This window comes from Lipotes vexillifer, unplaced genomic scaffold (assembly GCF_000442215.2).
Source record: "Lipotes vexillifer unplaced genomic scaffold, Lipotes_vexillifer_v1.1 scaffold564, whole genome shotgun sequence".
NCBI lineage: Eukaryota > Metazoa > Chordata > Mammalia > Artiodactyla > Lipotidae > Lipotes > Lipotes vexillifer.
The window spans coordinates 2,084,779-2,109,182 of NW_006787829.1; the positions used below are offsets into that span (position 1 = coordinate 2,084,779).

The window sequence follows — 24,404 nt, forward strand, 5'->3', positions numbered from 1 at the left end:
TTTATAAGAGAGGGAAGGGAGCAATGACGTCCCTACTAAGATTATATAAGACAGAACCATGGGGGAAATTAGGTGAGGGGTACACAGATCCTCTCTGTACTATTTCTGCAAATTCCTGTGACTGTACAATTATTTCAAAAAAAAAGTTTAAAAAAATCAACGATAATATTGGATTTGTATATTCCCTGAGCCACGATACTTTGGAATCTGGAGGGCCTTCAGCGGTCCCTTCATCACCCCTGAAGCAAATGCCTGAGGTCAGCGAAGAGGCAGAAGGGACAGGGAGGCCATGCCCCGTGGGCCGTCCATGCTGGTGGAGCTGCGGGCCCCTTCCGGTGCCCTGTAGACTCTGCCCCAATCTCACATTCTCAGTGCGGACTTCCCAGCCCTCCTATCCAGGGGGGAGCACTACCACGCCATCCCGGTCCTGCTTTGTTTTTCTTCATGCACTTACCTTCTTTATTTTATTTTCTGCCTCCTCCCACTAGAATGTAAGTTCCATTATGGCAAGGATATATTTTTTAATTTATTGCTGTATCCTCATCACCTAGAGCAGAGTTGGGCCCAGAGCAGGCACTCAGAATGTTTGTTCAAATGAATGAATCTTTGTAGAAAATGAAAGCTTGAAAATAAGCTATTTCCCCGAGAGAGAAGTAACTCAAATCTGCCCATCTTTGTACGAGAGCAAACCTGACTTTGAAGCTAAGACCTTTTTCCTGTGTTCATACTTCAGATAAAGAAGACACTGCTGATAGGATCTGAGAGGAAGGAAACAGTGCATCGTGCTGGGGCTCTCAATGTGACATTATAAATTGTCTTTCTGTAGACTCGCCTCCCAAACAGGTTCCAGAGATGGATTACCTTACTTTCCTCTTGGCTATTCTTTATGTATACAAAGGTAAAGATAATGTCTTCATTTAAAGAATTTACTCCTTTTTTAGTCTTATAGTGTGACATGTTCAGAATTTATAATGCCCTTAGCTGGCTTAGATAATTTCTCACTTGTTCAGAAAAACTACAAGTTGTAAATACCAATTATCAGCAGTGGAAACCTTTTTAGACTAAGGTAGAAACTGTTAACCTCAATTTACTATCTTGCTAGGTCTAGAGTAAGCTTCAGATGTCTGTTTGGTGTTTCAGTCATCAGGTCTAATTGAATTCACATGATCACATGATGGTGTGTCTTTCAGCTCGATGTGAACAGATATTTTGGGACACAACTGTTAAACTTGCTAAGAATATGGCCCTAGAATGTGTGTATCCATCAAAGGACACTTTAACCCAGATGGAATGGTTCAAGATCAAGACACTGGAGAGAGAGTCCATAGCCATTTTCAACCCTACTTACCGTGTGATCATAAGAGAGCCGTACGCTGATAGGGTTTACTTTTCAAATTCAACCACGGCCTCTAACGATATGACCTTGTCCTTCCATAATGCCTCTGAGGTGGACGTTGGCTTATATTCCTGCTTTCTTCATACTTTCCCACATGGAACCTGGGAAAAGTTGATACAGGTGGTTCCGTCAGGTAAGTGAAATTTTTATTTACCTTTTTACCCATCTACAATATTTGTTTCTGTAAAGACCAAGTAGAAACTGTGAAATGCCTTATCATATTTTTGTGCCATCTTCCAATTCCATTTCTAGATTCTATATTATTGTTTCAAAGAAATAATATTGTGAATCAGTTCCGTTTTCCTTAATGTGCTATCATTTCTGAGTGGAAGAAGCGTCTCATGAATTCGAATGTCATGGGAGAAAAGCACAGGTTTTATCTTGTCTTAATGAGAACTTGAACCTAGATTAAGCTGATGTTGGGCAATGTTTGGGTTCAGGGGTCAGACACCTCCTGTGACGTAGTCCCATTTCCTTTTGCTTCCAACCCTGCTTGTTCAGAGTCCTTTCTGTAACACCAAATCTGGGTTTATTAGTGAATCCTAGGCAGAGTTCAAGCACTGGCTCTGTTTCTCAAGTTTCACTAGAGAAGATGCTTCAGAAATTGCAAGCTGTCATTTCAGAAAGAATCGAATGATCTCTTGAAGTATTTCCTGCCATGTCTACCAGTGATTGTAGTTTGACGCTTAGTTAGTCCTACAAGTAATAGCCACATGGATTGGGTGTGTTATGTTGGAAAAACTTGGGTTTTATAGCCTTTACTTCCTTTATAACCTTATATTAGCTGCTTAGTCCCTCTGAATCTCAGGTTCCCGAACAGTCAATTGAGTTAATAATACCATTCTCTTTGTTGAATGGTTTAGGGATCATATATGTAAGGAACTTGCCCCATGGTAGTCGGGGAATGGTAGGTATTATTATTACTGTCACTGTTATTATTTTCTAGGCTTTTGATACAAAATGACTAGTGATGAAATTTTTAGTTGTCAGAGGTAGTCTAGGGAAGGAAATAATTTGGGACTGTGTGTTTCTTGTCTGGTGTCTCTCAAATTATATCCCAAATAGACATCCAGCAGAGCACATCATATACCACCTGATATAATGCTTTCTTTTTAAGAAATGCGTATTATAAAAGAACAATTTAAAGTACTATATAAGGAATATCTAATGGTCAGGAAGTAAGAAAAATTCCCATGTGTTAGTTTTCCCTTTCTGTTTAGGTGTAACTAAGCTCAATAATAATTCTGTGTATATGGGTGAGGCTTACAGAGTGTCAATTAGCAAAATCTCTTTAGTTAAATACTTACTTATTACAGACTCCATTTTGCCACTCAAGATCTCATTTGCTGTTGTGTGCAGCCACCTGTTAAATGCTGTTTGCAAGTCTTCAGTGTATAGTCCACTCTGATTAGCCATGCAAGTGATGGAGAGGATGGGAAGGGTCTTAGGGGTGAGCTGTTTGACACATGGCCAGAAATAGATGCCCTTTCCCACCCTGCCTCGTGTGGTGAGCTTTTGTAGTTCAGGTCCCAAATCAGGTTATTCCGATTTCTGTAAAGAACAACCAATTGAAAACAGGTACACCTGAAACTAACACAACATTGTAAATCAACTATACTCCAATAAAATTAAAATATTAAAAAAACAAAAATGTCCATCAACAGAGGAATGGCTAAAGAAGATATTGTACATATATACACTAATATGTATAAGATAACTAATAAGGACCTACTGTATAGCACAAGGAACTCCACTGTACAGTAGAAACTAACAAAACATTGTAAAACAACTATACCCCAATAAAAAAAAAAGAAGGAAAAACAGAAAACAGGTAGAACGGTGGTTACTAGGGTGGGGAGGTGGGGAACGGGAGAGATAGATGTTGGTCAGAGTACAGAGTTGAAGTTATGCAGGATGAACAAGTCTAGAGACCCAATGTACAGCATGAAGACATTAATGATAGTTAACATCATTGTCTTGAACACTGGAAATTTGCTAAGAGAGTAGATTTCCGGTGCTCTTATCACCAAAAAATGGTAACTATATGAGGAGAAGATGTGTAAATTAGCTTGACTATAGTAATCATTCCACATATCATTTTGTTGTATATGCCCTAAACATACGCAATTTTTATTAAAAGCAAAACAAAACAAAAACAGGTAGCTTGACCTCTTGTGAAGGTTTAGGATAGAGGGTAGCACTAAATTATTGAGAACTAAATTATGGTTGCCACACCAAAGTAAGATTTTTAGCATCATGTATGAATGATTTTGGCAATATTTTCTTAATTTTATCATCCAGATTTATTTCTTCTGTTATTATTTTGAGGACAGGAAAAGGGAGATCTCTGCCTCATGGGGCTTTTTCAAAAACAGTGGTGAGATTTTAAGTCAGTCACCAAGAAAGGCGTGGCCAACTCTCCATCTAGTTCAGATTAGAATCTGATGGTATTCTTAAACATATTTTGCTGTTGCTTTTGATCATTTATATTTTTAAAGAATAGATTGCCTTAACCAGCCAGTGAGAGTATTTCATTCACTTTTGAGATTTGGAGAGCTTCATATTTTTTTAAAACTAAGAATGATAGTGAATTTATAAAATATAGTAGCTGTATTTACATTAAATATACTTAACCTTAAATATACTAAATTAACCTTAAATATACTTAAATTCTTCCATGTGTGCTTTATTAACAACATATCAGTATCTACAAATATTACATGCTTGTATAACATAAAGGGGGAGTTGATGATCTATTTAACAGTGAAAGATTGGACTTGGAATCCGGAAATCTTAATCTGTATAATAGATGGTTAAGATCTTCAAAAAGGTTAAATAATTGAGCCACATGCTCTCTAAATATACTGATTTCTCCTGTTCACTGAAAGCTGATGATGTGTGAGGAACTTGATCAGTACCTTACCCAGGTCTTCTCGTTTAACGCCCCCTGCACACTTGACTGTGGACGTAACCTTGATTTTCGAGTGAGAACACTGAAGGGAAGTAAGGTCCAGTAATCTGTTCAAGTTCTCAGGCTTCGTTTGTGTCCACTGGATAGAGTTGCAATTACAGGATGGAAAGTGCCAGCTTGGGGGGCATAGGAGCCGGTGGGGGCCCTTGAATGAGGAGACATCCATCATTGCTTGTCCTTTTGGCCTCCCTCCCCCTTGAGCTTTCAGCCCAGAGTTGAAGAGCAAATTGGGTGTCTTATTCTGGATAAATGATATTGTTAATGCAAAATTAGGTTAAAACGTGAGTTACCTTCAGAACAGGCATTTCTTAATCAGTAACTGATTTAGAGCATTTAATGGCAAGAATGGCTGCATTTATTTCACTGCCTCATGGAAAAATATGCTGAGGCGACTCAAGAGGTGACATTTCAAAGGTAACCCTTTCATGGCAGAGTTTGCGGTGGAAGTGGGGTTGTGGAGAAAATTACCGTAACCCATGTGTCTCTGGCTTTACTAGTCACTTATGGAAAATGTAGTTATATTTATGGAAATGTCCCCCCAAATGTATGATGCACCCCCAAAACTCTGCTAGCTAACTCTAATTAGGTGCCTACTGTGTGTGAAGTAAATGCCTGTCCTCTCGTTTAATGCTTGTGAAACACCAGGCGGGAGATTAGCGTGCTCACATCATACAGCTGAGGAAACTGAAGTTCAGGGTCATTAACCAACGGAAGGTTGCTGAGCTGCTGAGCCGCAGCATCAGGATGAAACCAGCTGGCTTTTCCAAAGAGCCAGAAATGAGAGGAAGGGGAGCTTGACACCAGCAGAGTGAACGTGAATAATTAAAAAAAAAAAAATTGAAATAGAGTTGCTGTGCAATATTATATAAGTTACGGGTGTACAGTGTGGCGATTCACAATGTTTAAAGCTTATACTCCATTTATGGTCATTATTGAATATTGGCTATATTCCCTGTGTTGTACAATATATCCTTGTAGCTTACTTAATACGTAATAGTTTGTACCAGGAATTTTTTAGCATCAAGAGACTGGTGTGAGGAAAGAAGAGAAAAGGGCATCTCCGGGGGGTACCGGTGTTGTGGAGAAGGCATGAGGAAGTCTGGTTCACGCAGGGGACAGAGACTGGATGGTGTGCCTGGAGCACGGAGCTCCAGGAGGGGTAGGTCTCACCCGGGCTCCTGGGCCCCTCACCTCCTGAGAGGCAGCCTTGAGGGTGAGGAAGAAACTGTGACAGTGGGACCCTCTCTCTGCTCTTACAGCAGAGGTGCTCTGGGGCCCCAAGTAAGGTTTTATACAGTAGATCCTATGTTTAAAAAAGAAGCCGAAGCCCATGGGGCAAGAGAATGTCAGAGAAGAACTTGGAAAGATGGGACGGCCCAATGTTGCTGAGCCTAATGGGGCTGGAACTCGACCCTGCAGTGTAGACTGTGGGAAGTCTCTGAACGTTTTCAGATGGAGACACATAATGACCACTTTTTTTCACCACCTAGAAGATTAAACTAGTTGCATCCTTACAGAAGGGGAAGAGTTTAAGGGGCAGGGTGAACAACTATTATTTTATGGATTGGAACACTTATCTACTGCTAGTAGGAGTGTAAGTTGGTGGATCTACTGTATTATTGGTATTGGTAATATTCAGAGTCCTCCAGAGAAACAGAACCAATAGGATGTGTCTGTGTATAGAAAGACATTTATCATGAGGAATTGGCTCATGTGATCATGGAGACTGCAGTGTGGGCCAGCAGGCTGGAGACCCAGGAAAACCAGTGATGGTGTAGATGCAGGCAGGCAGGAGGCCAGGGAGGCCAGTCTTTTTGTTGTATTCAGACCTTCAGGTGATTGGATGAGGCCCACCCACATTATGTAGGCCAGTCTGCTTACTCAAAATTCACCAGTTTAAATGTTAATCTTATCCCAAACCACCCTCCAAATTAATACCTAAAATTAACCATCACATCTATTTTGGAAAATGATATTGCGTTAGCTAGTTAAAGAACCCCATTCCTAAGACCTAATCATTCTCTCCATTGTATATTCTGGGGATTGCCCACATGTAGGAGAAATGCCTGAGAATGTTTAAGGCAGCAGATCACCGTGATAGCCAACAAATGAATGACTGATCGCGAGGCTCATCAATAGGGATGAATTTTGAGAACATTGTGTGAAAGAAAAAAGCAAGTTTCAAAAAAACACACAGGGGATGATTCCTTTCCTTTAAAGTTTAGAGACATGCAACTAAACAATATGCTACTTACAGATACAAACATGTGGTAAAACTCTAAGGAAAGCAGATCTCTGAAGCACAGGCAGGAAGGAGATAGAACCAGGAAGGAATACAAGGGTCTTCCAAGTTCACAATCAGGTGTTTTTCTTATGCAGGTGTTTTATTTCCCATCTGTCTTAAAAATGTTTTATGAAACTTCTCTCAAATCTATTGAATTTCTAATAAAAACAGTGAAGAAGTGTACAGTTGCAATTTTGAGCAGTTCACAGGTAATTATCTAAGTTAAGGGTAAGATCTTCTTTCTGATTTGGCCTGGAGGTCTGGAAGAGGGAAAACAAGGATTCCAAATTTTTATGATTCAGGGACTGAAAAATGATGGTTTCACCTAAAAAGATGGGAAATTAAGAGACCGGTTTGGCTTGGAAGAGAGTAAATAAGTTCACTTTCAGATGCATTGAGTTGTAAGGTAGCCTTTGACCAGCTCACGGCTGAAATTATGGAGTGACAAACCATAATGAAGTTCAGGATTGAAAATACCAATTTTGGAGTCATCTGGATGATCACCCAGCACACGTGAAGAAGATGGCTAACTAAGAAAGTACTTGTACATGGGACAGAAGCTGAGGCCGTGGCATCGAAGGATGGTCACATCGAAGTGGGGGGAGCATTCGTGTTAAAGACTGGAGAGGGCATAGCGAGGGGAGGGAGGGAAGAAGCGGGGGAGACTCGAGACGCAGGATGGAGGCGTAACTGGTGTAGGAGCCAGATGGGTTTCCTCTTAGCTCATGTGTACAGGAGAGGGTTAGATGGTCCCCTCCACACATTCTGGTGCTCTGTCTTGCTGTATCACATAGATTTCTCACTCTGTGATCTTCCACACTCCAACCCCCCCATCTCAACTTTGACACGGGATGTTCCTCACTGTCTCCTTTTTAAGGTTTCATTATTTCCTGGATGGGATGGGGCTCCCTGTGTGTCATCCATGCTCGGTCTTAGATGGGTCTTATCTCTATTCCCATCAACATCAGTATTTGCTTTTCTCTTGCCAGTTACTTTTTTTTTCTTTCTAATGTTGGGGTGATCTCAGGATTTAAATTTTATTTAAATATGGAAATGGGGGAGTGGCCCAGATCTGGCTGTAGAAATGGATGTGCTGATTTGTGAGACCGAATTCACTTATCCATTAATTCACTCATCAAGTCTTATTGAGAACCTACTATATTCAAGATAATGTCTGTGGTGGGGAAGCAAGAAAGACATGATCTTAGCTCTAAACAGAATGCAGAGCTTTAGGGGAGATAAAAGTTGCATATCACAAATTATAACGTAAAGCAAAGAGTAAGTGCTATTGTAGTTCAGAGGATAGAATTTACTTTCAACCGGGAAACTCAGGATAGATTCCCTGAAAGGGGGGAATTTGAAGCTTACCTTGAAGGGGGTAAGTCAGAATATTTGGACATGGAGTTGGGTGGAGTAGCATTCAGGAGAATTGCTTTAAATATTATCTAAAAAATAGATAACTTTGGCTCTGCTTTAACCTACTTTGCAAGCCAACACATAGGATTGATCAACAATGAATGCAGTTTATTCTGGTTTAAAATTCATGGCTTGGTTTATTTCAACATGTTGACTTAATGCTTCAAAAGGCATAGGAATCCAGATGTGTTATGCAATTATATTTTGCAACGTATCTTGAGAATATTTTCATACTCTCATTTCAGCTTGTGTGTTATCTATCCCAAATTCAGAAGGAAAGAAGAAAACTGCACTACCTTATGTATTAGTGAAAGGTGTAAAATGCCTTTGCCTAAAAGCCTTCTTTGCCTGTCAGTGGAAATTCCAAACAGGGCTAAGAGGCGGTGGAAAAAAAGTCTTTCTTACTCTCCTGTTACATGGGTCACCAATACATATCAGCATGTTTCTTCCCTGCTGGATTCTTTCAGCTTTGCCCATCAGATGCTTCTCTTTTGCTTTGAGGTTGGGTTTGTTGGTTTGTCTTTAAGTGAGGTAGAAGAATAAGAAAAAAAATTCTTTCATATCTACTGTTTAAAGAATTAATAAATAATTATTAATAGATAACAATAGGTAATATTAATAAATAATAAACTCTCTTAAGGTCCATTCTTACAAGCTCAGAAATAAGTCATGAAAGTTTCCCCATCTGTATAACTGTGTTATACACATACATATATGAGAATAAAAAAGGGTTCTGTGAAATGTTACATTTCAGCAGTTTTTCATTTAAGGAAGAGAAAAGATATTAAGTAGTATCAATAAGAAATAGCCAACTGATGAAAACAAAAAAAATTTTTTTTTTTTTTTTTTTTTTTTTTTGCGGTACGCGGGCCTCTCACTGTTGCGGCCCCTCCCGTTGCGGAGCACAGGCTCTGGACGTGCAGGCTCAGCGGCCATGGCTCATGGGCCCAGCCTCTCCGCGGCATGTGGGATCTTCCCAGACCGGGGCACGAACCCGTGTCCCCTGCATCGGCAGGCGGACTCTCAACCACTGTGCCACCAGGGAAGCCCCAAAAACATTTTAAAGGCTGAGAAGTCTCACTCCTTAATGAAATAAAATAGTACATAGAGAAGGCAAATGATAAAGAACATTTTAAGACTCGTGGAAAGCAAGGTTATGGTCACTGCACTTCTCAAGGGTGAAATTTATGGGAATCTGAAAGTGGACTAGTTACCAGAACCCGGGCCAAGGTTGTTTTTATTGACTTGCTTTCCGTTTGCTAAGCCAGGGAGGAGATGCTTGAGAGCACATATCACCATGAGATTCAGTGCTCAGGCTTTGGGGTAAAGCTCTGTAATCAAAAATCAGAAAGGGAGCCATAAAAAACAACTCTGAAACAAGGCAATACTGGATTTATATACAAAATTAGATTCAACAATTGAATGGTAGGTAAAGTTTAACGTACAGGAACAAATACACATTTGGGTTTGGTGAGAATAGTTTTTTCTGTTTGTCCACCTGAGGGCACAGGCCTGTGTCCACTGTGCTACCTCCATGCCCTGCGAGGCCACCCAGGCTTTCCCACTTCTCAGCCAGGTCAACATCCAGAAGAGAACATTTTCCCTAGACTTGTTGGGAAATCCACTCAGGTGGTCCAGAGCAGGGGAGGCACCTGGCTGTGATCTTTGCCTGTGGTTGTTTTGTTTACTTCCACAAGCCATACCCTTCCTCGAGCAGCTATTGTTATTTCCAAGATGACCATAGCGTAAGGGTGGCTTTGGCTTGAGGATGAACTACAGCTGAAGCAGGAGCCCCGGCTCCCCTGTGGCCCTTGGGGATGGTCTTCGTGCAGCAGAGACACACAGTTCTTGGGTTTTCCTCCTTCAACCCTCAGCGATCAAGACAACACTTGTGACCACAAGTGTTCTATCACTTGTGACCACAACCCCCCTCTCCCCAGCACTCTGGCAGCTGCCAACCGCGGGCTCTGGAACACGCTTCCTCTGCAGAGTGGGTGCTGCTGGCGTGTGGTGTGAGTGCAGGGTGGGGATTGTGGCTTCGTGAGTAAGAGCCCCTCCGGGTAATCGGAACCTGCTGGGCCCACGCACACTGAGACCCTCTCCTGGACCGTCTCGGCTTCTAGATTCTTTTAAAAAAATTCCTCTCATCAAAGGTTGAGAACAGCCCCGATGGAGCTGTGTTCACCGCATCTTCTCTCAGAAACTTCTCGTAGCATTAGGGGGAGGCATCAGGGACCTTCAGAGGGACCTTACGGGGATGTGCATCCTGACAGATCACAGTCCTGATGGAGGGTAAAATGATAAAAAATTTTGTGAGTTAAAAATGCTGGATTTGGGAAATTTAAAAACGAACAAGCGAAAGGAAAATAAATAACTGAAGAAAGAAGGAAAAAGGTCAAGCTTTCAGGACCAGAAGCTTAGGGCTGTGCAGCCCGCTTTCTCTTTGAGCCGATGCTGTCCAGGGGCAGCTGGTTTAGCGTTTATAGAAAGAAGACTTGTCTCTAAGCTCTGCTCTTGGTTGCTGGTTTTTGTTTTTGTTTGGTTTTTATAGGGAGTGGAGGTTGCAAACAGGATAGCTTTTCTGTTCCTTCGAGAACATTTCTGAAGACATTTAAGATTTTGAAACCATTAAGAATTTTAAGACTATCAAGCCCATCCTTCAGGGATCAATGAGAAATTATTCCCCTACGCACCATCTCTTCTACTTACTCCACAATAGTTTTAATTAAATAACTCAGCTGATGCGGCTTCTGGCACTTCCCTTGAGAGATTACTCACAATCCAATAAATCTCAATGTGAGAAAAATTTCCCTGACTTAAGCTATTTAACCAACTTACATTAAAAAAAAAAAAAAAAAAGTCTTCTGCATAATCTGTCCAGAGAGAAAGACCCATGTTCCGTAGAAGGTTGATATAGAAAGCTTTCTAAGGATGGAGATGTGAGATGCAATATTCACATTTAATAGCACTGTAAATAGCTATACACGTCATACCTGCTGGGTTTAGTAGGGCCAATAAGGATGATGTCTGGGCATGAATTCTCTGAGCATTTATGTGCATTTATTAATGCACATTTATGTGCATTTAACTAGCAGAATACTTAAGAAACTTAATATTCTCATTTCAGCAAATTACCTCTTAAGAACATATTTGTTCCATTTCTTGGCAGGCTACATGAAATCCTATATGCTACCAACACTGACATTTCCAGAATAGCTTACTGAAGGTGTATGCATATGTTTAGGAAATTTCCTTCTTGACATATAAAGAACCCAAAATTTCAGAAAATTTTAGGTCATCCACCTAATTCATTCCACTAATGGAGAGAGTACATTTATTTCTCTTTACAAACTGGGTGCTACAATTGAAAGTGTGTATACCAGTTTTCATTTGAGAAACAGCCAGGGAATTCAATACTTGTCTCTGAGGCAGAGCTCAGTAACATTAGTGTATGTCCCCAAATGAGACCATTTTGTGTCCCATTTGCTTGTGGTACCACAATTCTCCAATTATGTCCCTGTTATCTTTTAAAAAGCATAGTTGCTCATTTAAATAAGTCAGTAAATATAAATAAAGAATATTTATTGAACATAGGACTTGTTACTTCTTCCTCTTATTTTCCTTAAATCCTACAAATGGTTCCTAAAAGAATGAACATTTAATAAGATGGAAACATTTCCAATTACTGGTATTGTGTTTCTTTGAGCTGACAGTGTTTGAACTTTTATTAACACAGTCTGACTATTATGTTTTCAGTGAAAATAGCAGAACTGAACCAAAGAGCAAATTATTACACCTTACTGTTCAAGTGACACTTTGAGATGTTCTAGTCTTTTATTGGATGAATGTTGATAACAGTAATTTCAAGAATTGTAAGGCCTTTCTAAATACATGGAATAGACATCTACAGTTTGCTATGAGGAGAAGAGGAAATGAGTAAGAAGGTCACTGTTTTTGAGACGTTTATAGTCTAAGAGGGGAGGTACGTACTATACATTATGTAAACATGAGGACTGAGTAACCGTGATGTACAGTGGAACTCGATAAGTAGCATAGAACAATGTCTGGGGAGTTGAGAGTGGCAGAGGTTACTTCTGGTTTGGGGGACGTTGAAAGGTGCCTGCCCCAGGCTGGAAATCTAGGTATGATTCCAGAAAAAAAATGCTTCATGGAAAAAATCCCATGAAAGGGAAATGCTCTTTGCATTTGGGGCAAATGAAAAATACATATGGTCACAAGCTTAGAGGAAGGGCAGTGGTGGAAGGTCTAGTTTTGAACTTCCTTGGTGGTTAGTAAAGTTTTCAAACAGCGGAAGTCACATGGGTCATGTTTGCAGCCATTATTTGGAGCCATTACTCTAGCAGCTGCGTGTGGGATGATTTAGAGGTGGGGAAAAAGAAAGATGGGAGACTAGGAAACAAGGGAGAGGGAGCCTGCAGCCCTGAAATGCAGCAGGGGCACTGCCTCCAGGGCATGGCCCACCAATGCAATCTTCACAAAGTCTCTGCTTATCTTGCTAAATCACAACCAAATGAAGCTTCCCCCTCCTCAAGGGCTTCCTTCCCATCCACTCCTAGCTTTCATTCAATAAACAGTTAATGAATGCTGGCTGTGTGCCAGGGGGCTGTGTGAGGTTGCGGGTTCATAGACACGTCCCAGTCTCTGATCTCAAGCTGAGGACTCATTTATAATGCCATTCGATGCATGGGACAGGTGCTGGTTGCGATAGGATGGTGGTGGCGGCAGTGCGTGTGTGCGCGCGCCTATACATGTGTGTTGGAAGAATGATTGTTTGGAGTGGGGGGAGGTCATTACAGAAGCTTCAGAGAATAAAAGATGCTTGAGCTTACTCATAGAGGGAGATGCCAAACCTCCTGGGTTGAAGGATGATCATGCTGTTAGCGGGATGGCATGCCTGCTAGAGGGAACTCATGCTAATGCTACAGAAGCAAAGTGAGTCTGGTGTGCTTAGGAGCCAGCCTGCTGGGTAAAGCCCGAATGTAAATTAGTTTAAGTGGCTAGTGGTGCCAGATGGCGAATGTGGAGGGTGGAGAGCAGAAAAGAACTTTGTTATGCTTTCTACAGGGGCTCCAGATTTTTGCTTGGGAGGGATGGGGTCAGTTTTCAGGATACTCGACTTGGAATTGTGTTTGCGTAGCAAGGCCTTATTCTGACTTAGATCGCATTTTCTTTGCAGTGGGGTGGGAGCTAATGTTCCCTCTAGTTCCATTTTGTGTCACAACCGTACACCATTCTAAGGTGATTTTACTTTATTTTAGGCAATGGGGAGCCATTAAGAATTTGGATTAGGTGAATGGTTTGCAGTTTAGAAAGAGCAGTCAGACAAGACTCTACAAGGGGATTAGAGGTGAGGGACAAGTGAGGGAAGTCCAGAGGCTGTTATGGGCTGAGTTGTGTCCTCCCAAAATTCATATGTTGAAGTCCTAGACCCCAGTACCTAGAATGTGACTGTATTTGGAAATAGAGTCTTTAAAGATATAACTGAGTTAAGATGAGGTCATTAGAGTGGACCTTAATCCAATATGAGTGGTGTCCTTATGAGAAGAGGACATAAGGACACAGATGTATACAAAGATAAGACCATGTGAAGACACAAGGAAGAGGTGGCCATCCAGAAGCCCAGGAGAGCAGCCTCAGAAGGAATCAACGCTGCTGGCACCCTGACTTTCCGCCTCCAGAATTGTGAGGAAATAAATTTCTGTTGTTTAAGCCACCCAGTCTATGGTACTTCGTTATGGCAGCCCTAGCAGAGTAATACAAAGGCTATAGTAGTGGGTCAGACAAGACAGGCAAAAGAATTAAACTGAGGCAGCACAGTGGGGATAAAGTAGAGAGGGGGTATATTCAAGATGGAGTCTCTTTCTAGTGGACTTTTCATTATTTTGATTTCTTCCCCTCCCACAGATTCAGAACTTATATAAAAAACCAGTACAGCTGCCAGCACTTTGGCTCAGAAATTGCTGGAGCACGGCTCCCCCTGCCTTCCTGCTTTGTTGGGACTTTGTTCACAGCCACTCCTGGCTCTCATTGTCTCTCTATCCTAATTTATTCTTTTCAATGCACACCCTCTCCTCTCCCCAGACTAGGTACACATAGTTGTTTTATAATCTATGTCTGACATTCTAATATCAAAAGGCTCATTTCTAATATCTGTTTTCCTGCTGCTGATTCTTCCTCTTACTGCTTTATTTCCTTATGTTCTTGGCTTTTTTTTTTTTTTTTTTTGCGGTACGCGGGCCTCTCACCGCCGTGGCCTCCCCCACCGCAGAGCACAGGCTCCGGACGCGCAGGCCCAGCGGCCATGGCCCACGGGCCCAGCCACTCCGCGGCACGCGGGATTCCCCCCAGACCGGGGCACGAACCCACGTCCCCCGCATCGGCAGGCAGATGCCCAACCACTGCGCCACCAGGGAAGCCCCATGTTCTTGGCTATTTTTGACTGTGTGCTGCACATCACTCTTCATAAAGCATTTCTGGTTGTTCTTTGAGGCCCAGAATAAATGGACCTTCATTCACAGAGGCGTCTTGGATTGCTTTAAACTTAGGCTTTATGGAGCACCCCTGCTCTGGGAATTTAGACTGTAAATTCACGTGAGAACTGACTTGTTCTTACAGCTACTCAAGGATTTTCTTCTTTCCACGGTCTCCTAGGGATGTGAATGAGGGCAGGTTTACTTCCATTTCGTCCTTACCATGAAGGTGTACCCCCAGATGTCTCAACAGGAAGAGGGTCTTCTCCATTACCTATCGCAGGGAGGCCCTGGGCCTTGACACCCATGTCACTTGTGCTGTGTGAGGCTGAGAATCAGAGTTCAAGTTTGCTGAGATTGGCCAGGTGTGCTCAGGGCAAAAGTGGCTTCCTTCCATGTTCTCACCTCCCTAGTTTGTCACTTTCTCTTAGATTTCTCCTGGTGACTCCTATGTTGTCTGAAATTTGATGCTTTTAAATTGCTTTTAAGATATTTTTAATTGTTTAACATACATATTTAGTTGTTTTCTTTTTTTAACATCTTTATTGGAGTATAATTGCTTTACAATGGTGTGTTAGTTTCTGCTGTACAACAAAGTGAATCAGCCATATATATATATTGTTGAGTTAGTTTCTGCTGTATAACAAAGTAAACCAGCTATATGTATACATATAGCCCCATATCCCCGCCCTCTTGCGTCTCCCTCACACCCTCCCTTTCCCACCCCTCTAGATGGTCACAAAGCACCGAGCTGATCTCCCTGTGCTATGCGGCTGCTTCCCACTAGCTATCTATTTTACGTTTGGTAGTATATATGGCCATGCCACTCTCTCACTTCATCCCAGCATATTTAGTTTTTAATAGGAGGTTTAGTGCTAATAACGGAGCCTGGTATTTTACTAGAAATGCAAATATCTACATTTCTAAACAATAAATCCACCCCTGCACACAATCTGTTCTGCACCCAGTCTCTCTCATTTGAGTCAATATCCCTGCTTCTCAAAACCATAAAAGTCATTCTTTATACCTTATTTTCTCTCATTCTTCCCATTTAAGTGGCTAGACTTTCAAAATAAATATCTCATCCATGTTATCTCAGCCTGTATTGCAAAGCACTATTGTTTCTCACCTCTATGTATTTTTTTTTAAAGTTTATTCGTAATCTAGATACTTTTACGTGAAAGTTTGATCTGAGTAACATAGCCCAGCAACCACCCAGAAAGACAACATCTGTTGCCCCAGTTTTTGGACTCTGGACCTGGTAGGACTATGTTTCTAGTTGTCTGTGTTCTACGTGCCAATAAGGGGTACCTGATTTCCTTCACTGTTGATCATCCCCTGATAAGGCAGGCAGTCTGCTCAGCTTCCACATTTCTGGGAATGGGCTCCAACAGTGATTATACAGCAGGAGAGTTGAGAGGGAAGATTTCATTTTGTATTGGGTGTTGGGTGTGACGTAGAAGGAGGATTCAAGAGTGGTATCAGCTTTTTACCTGGGATCCCGGGCAGATGGTGCTATCATTTCCTGAACTGGGGTGTATGAGGTGAGAGGAAGGTCTAGGCTGGGGCTGAGTGGTTTAGTTCTGGGCATCCACATGGAGCTCTCTCATAGGCAGGAGAATTTTTGAGTCCGAGCCCAAGAGAGAAATTGGGGTGGAGTGTAAACGTGCAGCCGTGAGTGTGCATGAGTGTGCGCTCAGAGCTTTGGCTGGTGATCTTTTGCATCAATAACTATGGTTTATTGAACGTTTATGATGTGGCAGCCTCTGGGCAGGGTCTTAAAGGCTTTACGTGGATTCTTTTATTTATTCCTTGCAATACCCACATGGAGTAGTCTTATTAATACAGAATTTTGAAAACGCATGATTCAAACAGAAAGTGAAGGACAAACCGTGAGAGTGGAGGGAGAAAAAGAACTTAGCACATAAGGGTGACTTGATAAAACAGTGTTTAGTGGACATGAAAAAACCAAGATGAAAGAGATGTTATTGGACCAGGAGAAGCCTCACTATCTAAACCAGCATTAGGTTCTGGCCCCTAAGAACCACTCCATTTGACCAGCACATTTTCAGAAAATTGGAGACACTCATAAACATCTGGAAGGACTGTCGATATTGACCTGATTTTCTGTTTGGCAGCCTTTTCTAGGCTGAGTAGCAGCTGCTTTTTCGTGAATGATACATTCATAAGTTCTCCACAGTTCCCACTATTCCCTCTCGTTCTACCTTCTGGCTTCTGTAATTTCTGTTATCTTCCTGGAACCTCTGGGAATCTGACATTTCAATCCTTATCTACTCAATTAAGCCTAAATCTTGAAAAGTGCTATTCAAGGCCTTCTAAGATTTGGTCCTGGTGTACATTCTAAGCTCGTCCCTTTGTGCATCCTTCTTTCAGCCAAAGCGGGTTAAGTTTTAATTCCCTAAACATCCTCTGTATTTCTGAATTTCATGTCTTTGTGCCTTTTCTTTCCCTTAAATATTCTTTCACTCCATATACTACTCATCCTTCAGGGCATGTCTAAGGAAACGTTGGCCCGTCTCTAAAATGGAAAACAGTGTCTCCTCCTCCACTCCCCAGATGTTGTTTGTGACTACTTTTAAATTGACTGTAGGCTGGGACTTCCCTGGTGGCGCAGTGGTTAAGAATCTGCCTGCCATTGCAGGGGATACGGGTTCGAGCCCCGGTCCAGGAAGATCCCACATGCCATGGAGCAGCTAAGCCCATGCGCCACAACTACTGAGCCTGTGCTCTAGAGCGCGCGAGCCACAACTACTGGTTCCACGTGCCCCAATTACTGAAGCCCACGCACCCTAGAGCCCATGCTCTGCAACAGGAGAAGCCACTGCAATGAGAAGCCCACACACCGCAACTGAAGAGTAGCCCCCGCTCGCCGCAACTAGAGAAAGACTGTGTGCAGCAACAAAGACCCAACGCAGACAAAAATAAAAATAAATTTTTTAAAAAAGAAAAGAAACTTAAAAAAAAATTGACTCTATGTCATTTTCTTTGTATTCCACCTAGTGGGTACCATGCCAGTTTCTTCACTGCCTCCCCGATCAAAACCCTCAGATCCCTCCATTGAGGACCATCCCCCATCCCCCTCCCCACGATCCCAGCACACTTGGACACTGTGCTTTGCACTTAGGAGTCATGACTCAATAAAACAGCAAAAAGGTGGGGGTGAAGGGAGGGGAGTGAATCTTCCATAGACAATCGTCAGCATCAACCCCTGATCGGTACATAGGAAAGGTGTTTATTCCAAACACAATTAAGTGGAACAGAACAACCTCTTCTGATACCTTCCAGGAAGTGTAAAGTACTTTCCTGGGTGGTAAACAGAGAGTTATAGCACATTATATATAAAATATAGTTTGAAGTATTTTTTGGTGTAGTTTTTCCCCCTAAATAATTTAATTATTTATACCTAACTTCATTCTAAAAGATAAGTAGAAGAGATTTTTTTTTATCCCTTAAATATCTTCTTTCCATTGGGCATTTATTGAAATGTACCTAACCACTTCTCTGCATATTTCACAGGTTGCTGAGATACCTTGGTAATTCACCCCACTGGTTTGTTATTTCACCACACAGAATGGTTTAGTGTCATTTGCAAGGTTTTGCTATGGATGTCTATTAGCACATTATTCGTGAATATATTGTGAGTTTAGTACACCAAGTTCACAGAATCATTATTCATAACAGCCAAAAAGATGGAAGCAATGCAGGTCTCCACTGAGGGATGAATGGATAAACAAAATGTGGTAAAGACACAATAAATACTATTCAGCCTTAAAAAAGGAAGGAAATTCTTACACATGATATTATATGGATGAACCTTGAGGACATGATTCTAAGTGAAATAAGCCAGTCACAAAAAGACAAATACTGCACGATTTCTCTTATATGAGGTCCCTAGAGCAGTCAAATTCGTAGAAACAGAAAGTAGAATGTTGGTTGTCTTGGGGTGAGGCCCAAGACAGTGTTGGGGTGAGGCCAGGGGATGAGGGGTGTTTAATGGGTATAGTATAGAGTTTCAATTTTGCAAGATGAAAAGTTTTGAGGATTGGTTGCACAATGATGTGGCTGTACTAACGCTACAGAACTGTACCACCTAAAAATGGTGAAGGTGGTCAATTGTATGTTAAATAAATTTTTCCACAATTAAATATAAATATAGAAAAAATATATATTAAATATATAATAGTGAGCTTAGTTACAGGGTTAATTCATGGGAGATTTACACTGTTAACAATTTTCTTTTCAGAGAAGTTCTTGCTATCTATTGTGTTGCTTTTTGTCTTCATGACACTGAGAACAAAAATGGATTTGTTGGCAGAGAACTTTGGGTTCTGGTTCTGCCCTTCTTCCTAATAGTCTTGTGACATTTGGAAAGTTCCTTCATTTTTATCGAGCTTCAGTTTACTCATCTATAGAATGGGAATAATAATACATACCTTATGGGCAGGGTTGAGGATTAATGAGATAATGTATTCAAGACCCTATGAGGTCATAGCAGGTGCTGGGTACATGGTAGCTGCATTGGATTCCCTTTCCATGCTCCCTAAAAAATTGGATCTTCTTGTTCTGTGTCAAGAGTATTTCCACAAACACCAAGTAAGCAGTTACTAGTTGCCAGGCAGTCCATCAGGAACCTGAGATATTATGATGAGTGAGAAGATAGAGCTCCTGCCCTCATCCCTGTTATATACTAGTAGGGGAGAGAAATAGGTGGTACTATATCACAGTATGATAGGTGCTCTGATGGGGATAAATGCCAAAGGGGGCTATCAGAGCCCTTAGGGTGACCCTTGTCTTTCCTTATTGTGCAAGTTGTGGGCAGGGTGTCTGACAACTAAAGGAGGGCTAAGAGTTGGCCAAAGAAGGAGCCGAGTAGATGTATCCTCCACAGTAGGACCAGCACGTGCAGAGGTCCAGAGAACAAAGAGAGTGTAAGGTGCTTGAGGTGGGAGCCCATGAACCTGGAAGGTAAAATATGAGGTAGGGATGGGGACAGGTAAAAGGGAGAGGTAAGCAGGGGCCATACACTAAGTGGTTCTGTGTGCCATGCCAGGGACGGGGAGGTGATTGAAGGGTTTGGCCAGAGGAGAGAGAGTAGACTGACTGTGTCGTGGAGAGTCGTTTGCATGGGACCGAGACTGGAGGGAGCTTGGGCCGGAGGCTATTTCAGGAACACAGGCTGGAGGGGGTGTGACCGGACTAGAACAGAGCAATGGGGATGGAGAGCAGGAGACATGTTTGATAGATATTTAGAAGGTACAACTGACAGGATCTAGCCACTGATTGCGTGAGCATGTAAGGGAAGAGAAATTCAGCATGACACCAGGGCTCTGAACAGTGGGGAGAGTGGGATGGAGCCTTCTTGGAAAGGGGAACGTGGCTTTGCAATATCTGTGAATAGAAAGTGGGGAAAGAAGTTCTGGAAATCTAAATAAGTGTATCCATTGGCTCTCCTTTTCCACATCACTGTCTACTTAAGAAATTCTAGGAGGTGAGTTAGGTGTTGTTTCTCTTTGCAGATATCATGATGCAGTGTCCTTTCTCGTTTATAGCTGGTTATGAACTAAGTGCTGTTCCAGCATATCCTCCCAGTTTTCTGGACAAGAGTGAGCCTCAGTGTAGTTAATTTTGTGAACTGTATCTAGAGCCCCCCTGTTGGATGGTGCCCACTGGAAAGAGACTTGTTCTGAAGCATGACTGCCATTCGTAAATATAAGATGCACGTTTTGTCAAACAAGCCTTCATCGAGCATCTGCAGAGAAACTTGAGTGGAGTTTCCCTATTCCTGGGGAGGTCATTTTTGTCCAGTTCCTGAGTTTGGTCAAGTGCTCGTCATTTCTTTAGAGTAACATGTTACCTCTCTGTTCCAATGGGAAAATTTGGAAATTCCCTAATAGCTTCCATAAAGATGGAATCAGATCATTCCTTAAGTGTCCTTATTCTCATTCTCTTTTTGTTCTCTGAAAAACTTGTTGGGGGTGCTATTTTCAAATGCTATCAAGTTTCTCTCACTCACTTTCTCTCTGATGTATTTAAAAACTTTTTGGCATTTATTTTGCGGTCTTTTGCAAGATGGTTTTCAAATACTCTTTTGGCCTCCTTTGTGCCTCTGGGCTTCAGCACTCTCTCAGTTGAATGATCTTTTGTTTTTTGGTGAGACCTTCATCCTACTATGGCACTTTCACTTTGCCAGTCTAACCATGAGTGGTTTTGTTTTAAACACCCAGACCTTTAGATCTGCAGCATTTACTTTCCCTGGACTTTCAAAAAGGTGTTTTTCAGTAGTTTTGGGGTTTCTTCTGGGATTTTTACTCTTTCAACTATATCTTTTATTTTTTTAACCAGAAAATGTGCATTTTATTATCCTTTCTACATGTCATTATACAAAATTCCCAATTTTATTTTTTTACTTTCCTTTCTAGTTAGAATTGCCTTTAGTCATTTTGATCATGACAGGTGCTTCAAAGCACATAACATGTATCTATTCCACTTCACAATGTGATATAAATTTCAATGTATCTTTATTTCCTGTGGACTCACGGAACAGTTACATGTACAACCAAAACGCAGGGGGTCAATAGTGTTTTCAGAGGGGGAATTCAAGATACAGTGTAGATAAATTTGAGTTCACCAGTTTAATTTTTCAGTCTGCTCCATTTTGCATAATATTTTCCTCAAAGTTTTATAATATTGGCTAGAAGGTCTAAAGAACAACCCAAGCTAGTGCCCGCTTTGTAAAACTTAAGTTTCTGTAGCACTTGTCTATTTAGACAGTTTCTGTGTATGCTGTCCTTTTATACATGATGCTGTATCTATCTTCTAGAAACATTTTCTTTTGTCCAAAGGCACAATACGCCATTGATTTTTATTGATTAACCTATTTCCACCCTGAATCAGATGTGTCACTTATATCAAGCTTGTCACTTTCTTGAAAGTTTCCCATTAACCCACTTAATTGTTTTAGGCTTCCAGGTTACATGGAGATAAAGTGATGGATTCCTATTGGTCAGTTCCCAGATAAGGGGGATAGAGATTTCACTAGGGAACAGCACATTTTAAGAAAGGCCAGAGCTGATGGGGCAAGGCAGGGATAAAGGAGAACATGTTGGCAGTTGCTGTTAAGAGACTTGAAAAATCAACTGTTTGGTGGGGTTTGAATCAGTCAAAGCTGAGGTCCTCCTGTATCTACCAGCCCCTCATCCTCCAATCTTGTCTTCCTGCAACTTGACCCAGCTTCTCCAACGTTATGCTGTATTTTGCCATTTTGTTACCATATTTCTGCTTCAAAACTACTCTCAATGCCTCTAACTTAAAACTGCTTGGAGGTGGAGGTGGAGCTGGGGGATGGGGCCGAGAGCGGCTCCCTTCCCAGGCTTTGGTTTTCAGCACTGCGTGTCCTCAGTTTGGCCTGGGTCTGAGTTTTCTGACTTCATGAGATTAGTGCAGAGAAGAGTGTGAGGTTCTGTTGAAGTCTAACGTTTCTACGTTGGGTCTTGGGCTCTTCAACACCAATTGTTCCTTTGACCCTAGTCTATGTTTAGTGTAAAAACATGATAGACACTCAGCAAACACGCAAGGCCTTTCATCTTGATAATGAAATGATTTCTTAATGAAATGATCCTTATTAGGCCTCTATTAATATTTGAAAAAGACTATCCTTTTTAGTTAGAACAGATGTTAAATTTTGCAATATATTTGCCGCATCTCCAATGTTGTTATTAAAAACCTTCGGAATGTTTACTTTTCCAGCTTTGTATACACCTTAGTGCTTCATTTAGTAAATGATAACTTGTTATTTTTCATGGGGAATTTATGTTTGATGGACCTGGTAATGACGGGTAATAAAAACAGTAAGGATTCTTAGTACTCTCTTAAGTGTAGTCATCCAAAGATGGAAGTAAGATCTTTTTAATTTACACACACACACAGACACACACACACACACACACACACACACACACACACACACACCCTACCCAAACCAAACCAAAACCAAAAACCTGAAGGAAAGAAGTCTCTAGGGTAATAAGAATAAAGAACATCATGGAGACAAATCATTCCAAACGGCACTGGGTACAATTTAGAGTGTGCAGGACATCTAATGTTTGTGTCCTGCACTTTGATGTACAGGTACATTGACTAATGAGCAGACAGGTCATGTGAGGTCATATTCAAAGATAAGGCAAAGCGAGGAAGACCTCATGAGTCTCCCGACCAGCCACACGTTGAACTTGACGTTTTAACAGGGGCTCGGCCTGGAGGGCGGGGTCGCTGGCGTATTAAGGAGATTGGGTGGGTCGGTGAAAAGGCTGGTGCCCTCTGGTCTCACTGGACCAGAGTGGCTTGAGGCCACTCCTGCCCTGGAGGTGCTCACAGTGTAGTGCACAAGAAGTTGTGTTAATTTCTGACAGCAATATCTAGACGGGAGAGATACCAAGGTGAAAACTACCTGTGCAGTGAAGGCGGAGAAGGCTTTACAGAAGATCACCTTGGAAGAGGTATTCAGGAGGGTTCCAGCAGACAGAGCAGCCTGCACGAGGTCGCGGGGGAGTGGCTGAGAGCGTGGGCACGTGAGGCCTCGAGTGGCGTGGTGAGGACGGAGATCACAGCCGCGGGTGGACTCGGTGACGAGGCGCTGAGGGCAGAAGAGGGACGACAGACTCTGCTGGCCCAGGGGGGCTGAAACTGTGGGTTCGTGTGGCAGAGACGGTCGCCATCAGACTGACAATCGGGAAAGACTGCGCTCTCGGGAGAAAGATGCATGTACGTCTCCATAGCCTCCGCGTGAAAAGCAAGCGCATCTGAAGATGACGGTGACTGAATAGGAGGAGGGCACGTACAGCTGATTTACACGGTGCACAGGGGCTGACGTTTTTATTTAAAAGAGCTCCAGAATCAGTAGTTTGTATAGGTCAAAGGGGGAGCTATGGGACTCCCCTGGCGGTCCAGTGGTTAGGACTCAGTGCTTCCACTGCAGGGGGCACGGGTTCGATTCCTGGTGGGGGAATGAAAATCCCACAGGCTGCACAGCCTGGCCAAAAAAAAAAAAAAAAAGTAGGAGCTATGATGTGCTGTAAGATACACACCTACTATTCTGGTCCATAATGAGCCTTTGGTTCTTTCTGTTAAGAAATTGAATCACATTTCAGATTCAAATACTGACTGTAGCTTCAGTAGCCACGACTTTGTTACCATACCTTTAAAATGAGAAGGATAATAATAGTACCTTTAAAATGAAAAGGATAGTAATAGTACCTTTAAAATGTAGGGTGGCTTCGAGATTCAATGAAACACTCCGCAGAAAGTGTCACGTCTCAGGTCAAACTGTAAGTACTGAGTACATGTTAAATATTATTATCATTAATTGGCCAAAATTACCACATCAGAAAGAATGCACCAGAGTTGTTTTCTTTTGAAGAAGAGCTATGAGTAGTGCTATGTAGAGTGAGAGATACAGAGAACATATGTTCATGAAAGTAAAAGAGAGAAGGGTCAAGGTTTTTCAAATAATATAATAAAGAAAGGGATGCATTCGTAGGACAATAAGGGCTGATACAGTACATGCTGCACGGGGCATTCTTTTATCTCCTACCTGAATTGACATTTGAAAGTAACAGGGGTGTGTTTCCTGTGGGAAATTTCTGTGTTTCAAAACACAGGAAGTGAAGGTTCATAAATATGAAGGACAAAGAGACTAGGCCACCTTTAAACAGAACCAGTGGAGGGAGAGAAATAATACATTTGCTGTATCTTTCCTGAGGCAAGGGAGACAGTTAAGATCATATTCCATGTTTGCCAGTTTGGGGTTAGAGTCTATGAGGAAAGAGT

The 24,404-nt window shown here is 41.9% G+C and overlaps 1 protein-coding gene across 1 annotated transcript in view; it reads left to right on the top strand.

Moving 5' to 3' along the window:
• The first annotated feature begins 852 nt into the window (after positions 1-852).
• The window catches only part of CD226 (CD226 molecule), an 86,374-nt gene continuing 62,822 nt past the window's right edge, over positions 853-24,404 (top strand). The window contains exons 1-2 of the mRNA XM_007460865.1: positions 853-898; positions 1,191-1,529. Coding sequence (XP_007460927.1) covers positions 853-898; positions 1,191-1,529 — 385 coding nt within the window. The remainder of the gene's footprint in view (positions 899-1,190; positions 1,530-24,404) is intronic.